The 13,240-nt window shown below is 44.2% G+C and overlaps 1 protein-coding gene across 2 annotated transcripts in view; it reads right to left on the bottom strand.

Annotated features, from left to right (window-relative positions):
• KIAA0408 (KIAA0408 ortholog) overlaps nucleotides 1-13,240 on the bottom strand; it is a 56,090-nt gene that overhangs the window by 14,510 nt on the left and 28,340 nt on the right. For both annotated transcript variants that reach the window (XM_033938692.1, XM_033938693.1), the window contains exon 6: nucleotides 2,744-4,040. In XM_033938692.1, the coding sequence (XP_033794583.1) occupies nucleotides 2,744-4,040 (1,297 nt within the window). The remainder of the gene's footprint in view (nucleotides 1-2,743; nucleotides 4,041-13,240) is intronic.

Raw genomic sequence — 13,240 nt, 5'->3', positions numbered from 1 at the left:
GTCCCCAGCACACCTCCCCCCAAAGCAGCCCCCTTTCCCTATCTCTCCATGGTCCCTTCTGTCTCCCACAGCACACCCCTCCCCCCAAAGCAGCCCCCATTCCCTCTCCCTGTCTCTCCATGGCCCCTTCTGTCTTCCCCCCCAGAGCAAAGCTGTTTGCCCCAAGCACACCCCTCCCCCCAAAGCAGCCCCCTTTCCCTCTCCCGCTGACTCTCTCTCTGGCCCCCTTTCTCTGTCTGTCCCTCTCCTTGCCCCTGTGTCTTTCTTTCTTTCTGTCTCCCTCCCTCCCGCTGTCTGTCTGTGTCATTTTTCCCCATTTCCCTGTGCAGCATTTCCATCCCACTTCCCTATGCAGCAGCAACAGCATTTCCCTCCTATCCCCCCCTTTCCTGTGCAGAAGCAGTAGCAGCATTTCCCCCCCCTTTCCCTTCTCTTCCCTGCTCCATTTGGCCCCTCCCCCTTCTTTTACTGCCGTTGTCCAGCTCGATCTGGCCTGCTCCTGACCCTCCCACCGCCGACAAACCTCGGGGCTCCAGCTGCGTAGGCAGCACTTTAAACACGCTGCTTCACGGCCTTCTACTGCCGATTTCCTCTGTCGCATCTGTCTCCGATGATGTCATCGGCAGAGAAGGGCGCGAAGCAGCGTGTTTATAGTGCTGCCTACGCCGCTGGAGCCGGGAGGTTTGTGGAGGGTCAACGGCCGTAGCGGGGCTGCTGTCCACCACTCGTTTGCTGCCACTCCGCTGGAGCCGGGAGGTTTGTAGAGAGCACAGTCGCGCGCATGCGCCTCCAGCCCCTGCAAGCGCCGTGAGGTGTCAATTAGAATGTTGCCACAGAAGCACACCTCACGGCGCCAGGACTCACGAATTTTTGAGAGCGCATGTGCGCTCTAGCGTTTTATTATTATTGGTTAGGCAATTGCAAGTTCAACATCTACCACTGTCATTGTTCTGACACTGTATTGAGCAATGCGATGATTGGGTGGTGAGGCGGTTTTATCTGCCTTCATGTCTCTGAGCATTAGTTCTAACAGCAGTTGATGGACATTCGCTTCTAGTTCTCTGCTATAGAATATAGTGACTTCTTTTTACATATTTTTGTCATAGCCATTTTGAGTCACTCAACAGATGTATTTTGGTTGAGTTATCAGCCCCCTTTTTCTGTATTCTAGAATAAGGCCAGCTCAATGCTGGCATTAAGGTCTAGCGCGTCCGGAAATTTAGCGCGCGCTATTCCGCACATTAAGGCCCTAACGCACCTTTGTAAAAGGAGCCCTTAGCTTATACCTGGGAACCACGCCTAAATTTAGGAACAGTGATTTGCACCAATAAAAATGTGGTGCAAATGCCTGCACCTAAATTCAGGCTTGGATGCCCTTAATTTATAATTATGCATATACCTTAATGCCCCTGGTTCTTCCATGATCCGCCCACTTCTGCACCCTTTTGACTTGTGCGTAAAATTTAGGCGCGGATCTGCGCCTAAATTTACAGGCACAACTTGTAATTAGCACCAATAATTGTTTGTTAAAATGTGAATTATCAGCATTAATTAGCTTATTATTCAATTAAATTGGAGTGGCCTAGGCCCTAGTGGTTAGAGCTGCTGACTCAGCAGCCTGAGGTTGTGGGTTTGATCCCAGTGCCGTTCCTTGTGACTCTAGGCAAATCACTTAACCTTCCACTGCCCCAAGTAGATTGTGAGCCCACAGGAACAGGCAGGGAAAAATACTCACAGTACCTAATTAGATTAACTGCTCAGATGGCTGCGCCGATGAGCAGTATATCATATACAAATGATTGCACATGCAATTTGGGCACACAATTGAGTGCTTTGTATAGAATTAGGGGATTAATGCAGAAAAAAAATAGCCTAACACAGGACACACTAAAGCATTCTGTTCTATGCTTGCTGCAGTTTTCCGGGTCTTGCCACGTCTGGTCAGGTGGAAATGTTGGTTCTATCTGACCAGATGCGACAAGACCTGGAAAACTGCAACAAGCATGATGTCAGCCGTGGAAGCCCAAGAGAACGCATTCTGTGTTAGTTTTGCCATTTGTGCATTCTAAGTGTGAAGTATTCATTGTTTTCTATTTGCAGAGAATGGGAGTAGAAGTGCTATTCAGCCAGTGTGCTGACCTTACTGGTGTGCTAACTGGTTAGCGCAATAATACAGCAGGAGCCCTTAGTGCCGCCTAAATAGGAGGCGGTAAGTGCTCCCAGGTAAATTTTTTAAAATGGCTACGTTAGCACATGGCTAGAATATTGACAAATACGAAAATGCCTAATTTAGGGCCACAGTAGAAATGGACTTAGTGCACGGGAAAGTTCCACGTTAGGGTGCAAAAAGCTCATTTACTAGGGCAGCTCAGTAAAAGGGCCCCTTAGGCTCCTAAACTTGGCTGAAAACAGAGCACAAATTTAGGAGCCCAGCTTTTTGTTGAACATCATTCTAAAAATCAACAACATAACTAGGAAACTGGATTCTTTATGAAGGGCACTGGATATCAAACAGCTAACAAAATAAAGAAAACCAAAACAAAACCCAACGAAGTATGGTAAAACAAAGAATCTTGAAAATAATCCCGGCATGGCATGCCGGGAATTTTTTTTCATACACGATACCATGCACATTTTTAAATTTCTGAATGTGCTTTGACGACTGTGCTTTAGGTTGCTCCATTGTCCATCAATTCTGTTTCACATTTCCATTAAATTAAAGCTTTTCTATTTCACAATTTACCTCTGGTAACATCTGCTTTTCTGTTTGCCACTTGACTTTCCAATCGACAGGCATGACTGCATTTCTCTGCTCTATCTGAAGCATTTCTAAACACTGGCTTAAGGGGTCAGAGCTGCCATCTGTACAACTGGAGCCCATCCGTATAGGTTCATCATTGCAGTACTTAGGGCCATACAAAGAAGTCACTGCTGCTCTCCCATAACTCCTCAAGAGCTTTTCAACAACACCATAGTTTGACCTTGAATCAGCTGATCGCGGGCGACCGGATAAATTACTTGGCTTCCAGTCATGTTCGTGAAGCCTATTATGATAGCTACTCATACTATGAAATCCATTCATTTGCTTTTGCTCCTGGGAAAGTTTTGCGCTCCTGTTAGGACTACATGATTCAGGATCCCCATATGCGGAGACACTAAGGTTTGAAACACTACGTACATTACTAGGGTCCTCTACATTTGCTGAGCTGCCACACAGTGAAATATGATTGCAGTTCGGATTTCCGGATGTGGTTAATGGAAGTGGACAACCTTCTGAAGCTGTGTTGATTTTATTTGTTTGAAACACTGCGCGATTAAATTCATCAATCTTTGCTGCCAAGTTCCCATTTTGGGGGGCTTGGTCCAGGACATACCTAGAATCTCCAAACCTATCAGTCCACAGCGTGGTACCACCGAAGCCACTAGCACAATTCAGAGCACTGTGATGTTCGGCACTATGGCTCTGGGTTACTCTATCAGATGTCTCATTTGTGTCTCCAATACTTGTATTCACCAACAATGTAGAAGATCCATCTCTGTGACCTCCTTCAGACCTACCCACCTCATAAGTCAATTTGCTGTGGCAAAAACCAGAGTTGGAATCCTTTTTGATTGTGGAAGATGCATTAATTGTTGCTGTAGCTTCATCTCCGGGCATCTTTTGGTTTTCGTGGAGGCTGTTGTACGGTTTCTCAGTATGACATTTTTGGCTTTCACAGCTAATGCTCAGATTCTGAATTTGTGCATTATAAGCCTGTGGTGATAAAGAAAATGAGCTTGTCATAAGCCGAGATGTACTCCTCGGAGGAACTGGTGGAACTTCACTTTTCTCTAAGGGAGTTCTGTCTACTTCGCTTGTATTGTTCTCAGCGTTGCTAGTTCTGACAGTGACCCTTGGGTTTTTCCTATTATTTTGCTCTTCCACTTGAGAAGTTTCCATGGGAATGCTTGACTCCTTAATAGACGTGTGATTCACATTTGGCCTATGCGATGAAAACGCGGGTTCTTTTGATGCTTCCACAACTGGATACGACTTTGTTCTGCCCACAAAATAAAGAGATAAGTTTTAGGAAAAGTATCGCTACTGACGTAAAAAAATGGTTCCAAATTTGCATCTTGTGTAACATAACAAAATTATACGTTTTAACGGCAATAGTAATTTTAAAAAATACAATTCATAAAGGTAAACTTGGAGATGGCAAATTGACTCCTACAAATAGCAACAGCATGGTGCAGTGTCAGAAATATACACATTCAACAGTACAGATATCAGCACAATACAAAAGAAAACACCTTAATAGGTAATGTATTAGAACATTATTAGAACATATGATTTACAGGTTCAATTACGAGGGGGGAGGGGGATAATTTTATTAATATATATTGTACATTGTATTTGATTATATAATAGGAAGGGTTGGGGAGGGAGGGGTTAATAGCATTTTATGTGTACTCTTGATGACTATTAAGTGATATATTTATGATCTATTTGTTATATTATATTGATGCACTTATTGTACGTTTAAAAATGAATAAATAATTTTTTTTTTTTAAACATTCATATGAAAAGAATGCTAAACTGGTTAATACTATCTCCTCCCCCCAAAAATCTTAAAAGGTAGCCAAGGGGACAAGTGCAGTTGAGACTTATAGATAGGACAAGATGGATAGTACAGGTGGGATAAACAGACGGGTGGCTAAACTCAAATCAAATTAAATGAGGAACTGGTTTAAATTACAGAATGTGCAGTAAGCTTTACACAGATAAAATAAACACGTTTGTATATGTAATTTGTCTATTTTAATGTTCACATTTTCCCCCCTACAAAAATTTATTTTAACCTTTCATTTTTAGTATTTTAAACCAGCCAGCTGCACGTCGATGGGGAGATGAGCCATCTCTCCTGCCGCGATCATTGCGGTGGGGGGTGGGCAGGTTGCAGGAGCTAATGAGTTGATCGTGGCAGCCGCAATCAGCTCAGCGGTTCCTATTCCGAACTTATACCTGTTATGACTTGGTTTAAGTCAAAACGTATAAGTTCCAACTGAGCAACCTGCTCAAGTTTTTGGTTATACTTGCTGTACGACTAAGTCTAGGTCGGCCCACCTCCTGCCCTTTCCCCTCTTCTAAAAACACCACTATTTGCTCTAGGCATTTAATTTAATTTAATTTCTTATATACCGCTAATCCGTTAGAGGCAGGGGAAAGGCTTAAGCTGGTTTTAGATATGTCTAAAACCAGCATTGATTATCGGTACTTGGACGATCTGGTTTTTGATCGTCCAAGTACTAATTTAGGCCACTTTTTGGACTTTTTTTTTTTTTTTAATTATGAGCCCCATAATATACAGTTTACTGGTTACAATTTGCCATAGTTACAGTGCAAGGTTTTACAATACAAGTTTTCCTTACGTGAAACATACAGGTTCTGGTATCAATTAGGGGAGAGTATGGCACAGAGGTTAAAGCTATAGCTTCAGCACCCTAAGGTTGTAGGTTCAAACCCACGCTGCTCCTTGAGACCCTGGACAAGTCACTTAATCCCCCCAATGCCCCAGGTACATTAGATAGATTGTGAGCCCACTGGGACAGACAGGGGAAAATGCTTGAGTACCTGAGCTCACCTGAGAGAATGGTATAGAAAATTAAATAAATAAATATACATTTATTTGTAGTCCATGGGTCAAGGGCAGGGGGTTAGGTGAAGAGGTATGTTTTTATTGCTTTTCTAAAGCTGAGGGATAAGTGGGGGCAGTCGATTCCAGTGGCTCGATAACGTTATTCGTGTAAAGAATAAACTAAGCCATGGTACAAAGTGGCCTTAGAGCACCCTTGTGTGGGTTTTTCCGGTGCATTAAGATAATTTTTACCACACCCGTAAAATGGCCAAATAATTGCAATTTCGACATCTTTTTGAATAGCAGACGATGAGTACAAATCCTCAGGATTACAGGGAGGGCATTCCAAAGCTTCACCCCAGCAATGGAGAGCATTGATGCTCTAAATCTTACATATCGAATACTGTTTTCCTTCATGGAAATCAGTTTCATCTCTATGCAGTGTCTACAGAAAACACTTGTTAGATGATGTTTTAACGCTACAAATGTAACGTATATTGTAAATCTATGATCAAGTTTTATTAAAATTTTTATGTATCGTAATATAATTAATTCAAAGCGATTTACACTTCTCCCTCGTCATTCGCGGGGGATACGGGCAGAGCCGGCCTGCGAATGCCGAAAAACCGCGATTATCCGGCTCTGACCCACCCCCACCTCCCTGCTGCCTTCCGGCCTTACCTGGTGGTCTAGAGGGCTTTTGGGGCAGGAGCGATCTTCCTACGCTCCTGCCCCGTGCAGATCGCCATCAGGAAATGGCTGTAGGGAGTTCCCGACGTAGTCTCGAGAGACTACGGGAACTCCCAGCAGCCATTTCCTCATGGCAATCTGCACGGGGCAGGAGCGTAGGAAGATCGCTCCTGCCCCAAAAGCCCTCTAGACTACCAGGTAAGGCCGGGAAGGCGGCAGGGAGGAAAAAAGATGGATTTTTTTTTACATTAAGACTGTTTTTTAAATTTTCCCCCTCCCCAGAAAAAATTGCGATTATATGAAACCGCGAGTGCAGGAACCGCGAATGGGGAGGGGGAAGTGTACAATTAAAACAGGGTCTTAATTATTAACTAAAACCAACACACACGAACATGACGTACCAATACATAAGGGAAGTAGGGAGAACTACAATATGTATAGTAAAGGACACATGAAAGGAAAATACAAAAGGAGGGTAAGAAATTTTAAAAGTATTGATAAAAATGGAATAGAAAATTAAGAATTTCTCGGAGCCTAAGACAGAGGACATGTGAGTTTTAAGCAATGCATGGGATCAAAAGAGACTCCGATGATTAGGTCTCAAAAATATCCTTGTACAACCAGTATTTTAATAGTCCTTTAAATTTACTTAGTGATTTTTCTTCCTTAATACATGATTGTAAACTGTAACCCATTCTGAGCTCTTTGGGGAGGACTGGATTTAAAACATAACATACTCACTTTTAAACCGCAATACCGTTAAGTTCTATGCGGTTTACAAAAGAAGAAAAGTGAATACAGTAGCTGGAATACCTCAGTTACCTGAAAGATCTAGGGCTCCTTTTACGAAGACGCGTTAGCGGCTTTATCGCACGCACCTTTTTAACGCACGCTAACTCTCGCGCTAGCTGAAAAACCGCCTGCTCAAGAAGAGGCGGTAGCGGCTAGCGCGGCCGGAAAATTAGCGTGCGCTATTACGCGCGTTAAACCACTAATGCGGCTTCGTAAAAGGAGCCCCTAGTAAACAGATATAGTTTTAGATTTTGCCTAAATTGTTGATAAGTGTTAGAGGTCATGATTAAAGATTCAAATCCTTATCCCTGGATGTTGAATAGGGTAGAAGATGTTGATGATAACTTTTAAATTTACAGCCTTTAACAGATGGGAAAGCCAACCAAATAAATAAATACATGCCGTAACATTCAGACCGCACCCATTTAAACCAAGGAGAATCAGGCCTAAATACCTGTGCCTACATTGTGCATGTAACGTTTAGGAATGCACATGCTCCTCCCCTGGCCACACTCCCTTTTGGAGATCTGCACACTAGCCAAACTTCACTGGCTCCCAGTGATTTCCAGAATCCATTTCAAATGCTCCTGCCTGGCTTTTAAGATCATTCACAGCATCCTTCCTCCCTTAATCCCACTATCTTATAACTCGAGTCCTGACTCTACCTGACCCGCCCAAAGGTATAAACTATCCTTCCCCTCTCTACACGGTATTCGCTATGCAGGCAAACTGGGAAAATCCCTTCTCTTCAGAATCACAGGTCTTTGGAACAACCTTACTACCCCGCTGCGGAACCTGGGCTCCTTCCAATTATTCCGCAAGCAACTGAAAACCTAGCTTTTCACTAAAATGTAATTCTATCCCCCCTTACTCTTCTCTTCTATATATAAATTCATGTAAACCTTTTTTTTTTTTTTCCTTCTCTTCCTATATTTTAAGTTCTTGTAAACCGTGCCGAGCTCCACATCCGTGGAGATGATGCGGTATATAATCTTAAGGTTTAGTTTAGTTTAGTTAGTTTAGAACTGACACGCACCACTTATAGAATGCATCTGCAAAGTTGTGCGTGTAACTTCTAGTAGAGTTAATTATGAGGAGTTAATTGCCAACTAACGGTGCCAATTGGTTTTGTTAAACAATTAAGGGCTCCTTTTTCCAAAGCCGCGTTAGCGGTTTAATGCGCGTAACAGCGTGCGCTAATCGGCCGGCCGCGCTAGCTGCTACAGCCTCCTCTTGAGCAGGCGTTTTTTCAGCTAGTGCGAGAGTTAGCGTGCGTTAAAAAGGTGCGTGCGATAAAGCCTCTAACGCGGCTTCGTAAAAGGAGCCCTAAGTTGTGCACGCAAATCAACTATACACACATATGGCGCTATATACAAAATTTGGGGATGAGCTAAAAAAATACTCAAAAAGCTTAGACTGATCCAGAACACTGCTGTTCGCCTCATTTTGGGATTATAAAAATGGGAGCATATTACTCCCTTTTATCAAAAACTTCATTGGTTGCCGGTAGAGTCCAGAGTTCTGTTTAAGTTTTCCTGTATTTGTTACAAAACAGTTTTTGGGATGCTCCCAGACTATCTTGCTTCTCACTTTTCTTTGAACTATTCCAACAAGAGTACACGTAGAATAAATCTATTCAATTACCCCTCTATAAAATCCTGTCAATATAAGAAGTTCTTTGACAGAATTTTTTTCATTCCAGGCCGCTAAACTGAATACGTGACTTGGAAAACCAATGTTAGAGGCGACTTCCTATTCCGATTTTAGAAAATTGTTAAAGACACGTCTTTTTTGACATGTTCATATCTTAGCTGTGTTACTGTTTAATTCTTCCTTGTTTTTCAATTGATTTATTCCAATTTTAATTGTTCATTATGTTATTTTAACTACACTAACTGTATGCATTTTCTTCTGTTGTGAGCTGCTTTGAACCTTTCTGGTAAAGCAGTATACAAAAAAATAAATTATTATTATTTTAAATTTGTCACTTAGTAGCTTTGTTGCGTGTCCCCTAGTCCTGGTATTTTTGGAAAGAGTAAGCAAATGATTCCGCTTCACTCAGGCCTAGTTTCACTAAACTCACCTTTACGATCCAATCCGTGGGTGATCTGTGGCCGAGTCTTGTCGGGCAACTGATTCACTAAAGAGTCCTCAAGCAAATTAGGTGATTGGAAGCATGCCCCACAGCGACCCCATGGATCACTGCAGAGCGATCCAGACGCATGCACAGACCAACCTCTGCCTGTAGATGTGGTCCGCGCATGCGCCTGCTCTTCGCGCAAACTTGAGGTCAAAACGAAAGGAGGAGGGGTGGCTGCACTTGCTGGCACCACGATATGTGGATTGGAAAAAATCTAGCTTGTGTCTGATCAGTTCAATAGTGGAGTTTGGGATCCTATGATCGGATACGCTGCAGGGAAGGGCAGGAAGCGAGGGTTGCTGGTTACTCACGAGCCCATGGTTTTAACCCGCGGGTTTATAGCGGGCTACACTATGGCGTGTTCTGTTCTGTTCCAGTCCGCAGGTTAAAACCACTGTCTCACACTGCAGGGAAGGGCGGCAGAGAGCAGGGGATGTGTTCAAAATGTTTTATTTTGTTGGTTTTATTTTTTGAGACTAGGATTTCAGGGCTGCAGAGAGCAGGACAGCCGGCAAGGATGTGAGCGACTGGTCCTCAGCAATCGCTTCTTTTTGTATCGGCCAGCCCAATCGGTGCTCCTTCTTCAGTTTAGTGAATCGCTGCCTTCCTACTTTGCATGTCATTTCCTCTCATTTGCATGTGCAGATCGGATTGGATTGGGCAGAAGGTTAGTGAATTGGGTCGGGGTCAGAGAAGGCTCGCAAACTGGTCGCTCGCAAAGCTTAGTGAATCTAGCCCTCAGTACTTTCTAGCCTAACATGTCACTACTGTAGAAACTGCCGCATTTTACAGTTCAGGAGAACCAAGGTTGGATTGCTGTTTCTGAACACATCTCAGATCACTGGAGGAATGCTAATGATTTCAGGAGAAAAAAGACTAAACTAACACATTTACAGTGTCTCAGAGTCTAAGCCAACACATTCATAGCCAGCAACACCCTACCAGCTAATTCCAAGACACATTTGCACACACCACCTCCAGCACAAACTGTGGCTGTGATCCAGGACAGAGGGGAGAAAAGCTTTTTATATATCCTTCAAGGGATTCATTTTGCACTTCTTTGTGCTCCCAAGGAAGCAGAACTAGACCAGAGGAGGAGACATGATGCTGTGTGTAATGAACTGGGTAGATGGGTCATCTATCATCTTTTTCTGCCATGATATTGAGATTTATCATGAATTACGTAGCTCTCTCTCTTTTTCAAAGAACATTTTTAAGTGATGAAAAGAACTCTGCTTCCTGCCAGGCATACTCACATGTGTGTGCCATCTGGGAACACTCTCGCTAATAAATAAAAATAGCCAGTGATTTTTTTTGTTTTCTAACAAAACTAGTGCCAGTTCTCACATCCAGTCCCCCCCCCCCCCATTGTACGTGTTCACATCTTCACCAACAATGAGTAGGCTGGAATACCCACTGCTCACGCCAGCTGAGCTTTCCTTCTGATGTCACTTCCTTGGCCCATGAACAGGAAGTGATATCAGAGTGAGGGTAAAGGCTGATGAGAGCAGCACATAGAACAGCCTGCTTGCTGCTGGTGAAGATTTGAAGAGGTAGCAGTGGGGTGGGGGGGGTTGTCCTTCAGAGACCCATCCCATCACTGGGGGGGAGGGGAAGGAAAGGAGAACTGCCGGCGCTGGCACTCCCACCATGTTGGTATCTATAGTGGTCTGCCCCTCCTTGCTATGCCACTGTGTGTGCATTTACACCACTTCAGGAGCTTTTGTACATGTATGCAATACATGTGATGTTATTGCGTCACCTCCGTGCATACACAGATGCCCTCCAAACACGGCCCCGAAGAGATGAGGTTTGTTTAGGGCTGGGGTTGGCTAATGGAAAAAGGTGGCGCTGGAGCCAGAACAAGGTGGTACCAGGAGTGGAAGAAGTCAGGGCCAAAATTCTGGTAACCCTACATAAATGGCGTCTAAAAAGATAGAAAAACTCATGCTCCGTTTAATTTCCCTTCTGTAAAAGGTTGTAAAAGCAAGAAATTCCTAAATCATTCTTTAGCATCTCAGGCGGCTTCTCATGAAAAAGAATTTCGATCATTGTTGCTCACAGCTGTTTCTCCAAATACCTGACTAGCTGACTCATTCAAATATACGATTATGTTTAATGTTTATAATCTTTTGTAAACCGCGTAGAATTTTTTGGTAACGTGGTCTATAAGTATAATGTTATGTTATGTGCCTATGTTATAGGTGCATATCTCTTGTCAATTACACTTAGGCGCCTATTACAGAATCATGCCTTACTTAAAACTTAGGTGCTTGTAATGTAGGCCAGGGATTTAAAAGTCTACATCATAAGTGCCTAAGTTCTTTAGAGAATCATGTTTAGCAGCACCTAAGTCCTTCTCCACCCCTAGACACGCCTACTTTGGAGTTAGGTGCCTTTCTCTTGCCTCTAGGCCGCTGTGTCTTCTCTTTTCCCTGCTAACCCCTCATATCCAGCATCTCTCTTCCTACCTCTGTGCATTCATTTTTCCCCTTCAGCATTTCTTTCTCTCCTTGTCCTCCAAAGCAGCACTTCTATCCCTTCTTGAACACCTCGCCCTCTATGACCCTCCGAGTCCAGCACTTCTTTCCATCTCCATGCCCGCCATGCCCTCTCTTCCTCCTTGCTCACCCTCTCCTCGATGCAGTACCTTACTCCCTCCTTACCCTGATTCTAGCACTTCTTTCCCCTCTTCTTGCCCTCCCCATGCATCACCTCTCTTTCTCCTTGCCCCTCTCAAGGTAGTAACTCTCTCCACCCTCCTTGCCCCAAGTCCAGCATTTTTCTTTCTCCTTGTTCCCCTCAATGTACCAACTCTCTCCCCCCATTCAGCATCTGCCCTATTTCTTTGCCCTTTCCTTCCATCCAGTGTCTGTCCTCTTTCTCTGCCTTTCTCTTCCATCAAGCATCTGACCCTTCTCTCTCTATCCTTTCTACTCAGTGTCTGCCCTTGGTATGCCACTGCCCCACCTCATGGTCTGGCATCTATGTCTCCATCTCATCCATCTTTCCCTCCTTTCTTCCTCCACCCTCATGCTCTGGCATCTCTCTGCTTTCCTTCCTTCTTTCCTCATCCCATGGTCTGGCATATCTGTCTCCTTCCTTTCCCTTACCTTCCATCTCTCTCTCCTCTCCCCTGTGGTCTGGCATCTCTCTCCTCTCCTCTGCTTCCCTTCCTTCCCTCCCTTGAGGTCTGGCATCTCTCTCTCCTCTCCCTTCCCTTCCCTGGTCTTTGTTCTTTCTTCCTTCCACCCTCCCAATTTGGTGGCTTTCTCCTTTACCCTTCCTCCCCCTAATCATGGGTGACATTCCCCCCCTATGGAATGAGTACTTCTCTCTATTTTCTCCCCAGGCTGCTGCTTGCAATCTTCAGGATGCTGGCAGTGTCAGTCATCTGAACACGCTGCCTTCAGCAGCCATGGAAGCTTTCCATCTGCTTCAACTGCCTGTGTTGCAGAGTGAAAGCTTCTGGGGTTGCTGAAGGCAGCATGTTCAGTTGACTAACACTGCCAGCGACTCAAAGACTGCAGGCGGCAGCATGGAGAAGAAACGGGAGCACACCCCGTAGACAAGGTAATTGCATTAGTTGTGATTAATTTTATTAATCAGCATTAAAGATTTAGCATATTAATCATACTATTTAATGCGCTAATCCCCTCCCTTTTACTAAGCTGCGGTAGAGGTTTCTACTCGAGAATGACACAGGGAATTTTTCCCCGTCCTCACGGGAACTCATTTTCCTGCCCCTGCCCCATTCCTGCAAACTCTGTCCTCATCTGCACAAGCCTTAAACATTTTAAAATCATAAGTGTTTGAGGCTTCTGTGGTTAAGGCAGAACTTACAGGAATGGGGCAGAGACAGGGACAGCGACAAAACTCGCAGGGTTGGGACGGGGAAATTGAGTTCCCTTGGGGAAGGGGACAAATTTGTCCCTGTGTCATTCTCTAGTTTCTACCATGGCCCAGAGCGCTAAATGCTCTGACGTTGCTACAATACTCA

This window comes from Geotrypetes seraphini, chromosome 3 (genome assembly GCF_902459505.1).
Source record: "Geotrypetes seraphini chromosome 3, aGeoSer1.1, whole genome shotgun sequence".
Lineage (NCBI taxonomy): Eukaryota > Metazoa > Chordata > Amphibia > Gymnophiona > Dermophiidae > Geotrypetes > Geotrypetes seraphini.
Note: the sequence above shows the minus strand (reverse complement) of the source record. Positions and strands in the feature narration are given on the sequence as shown.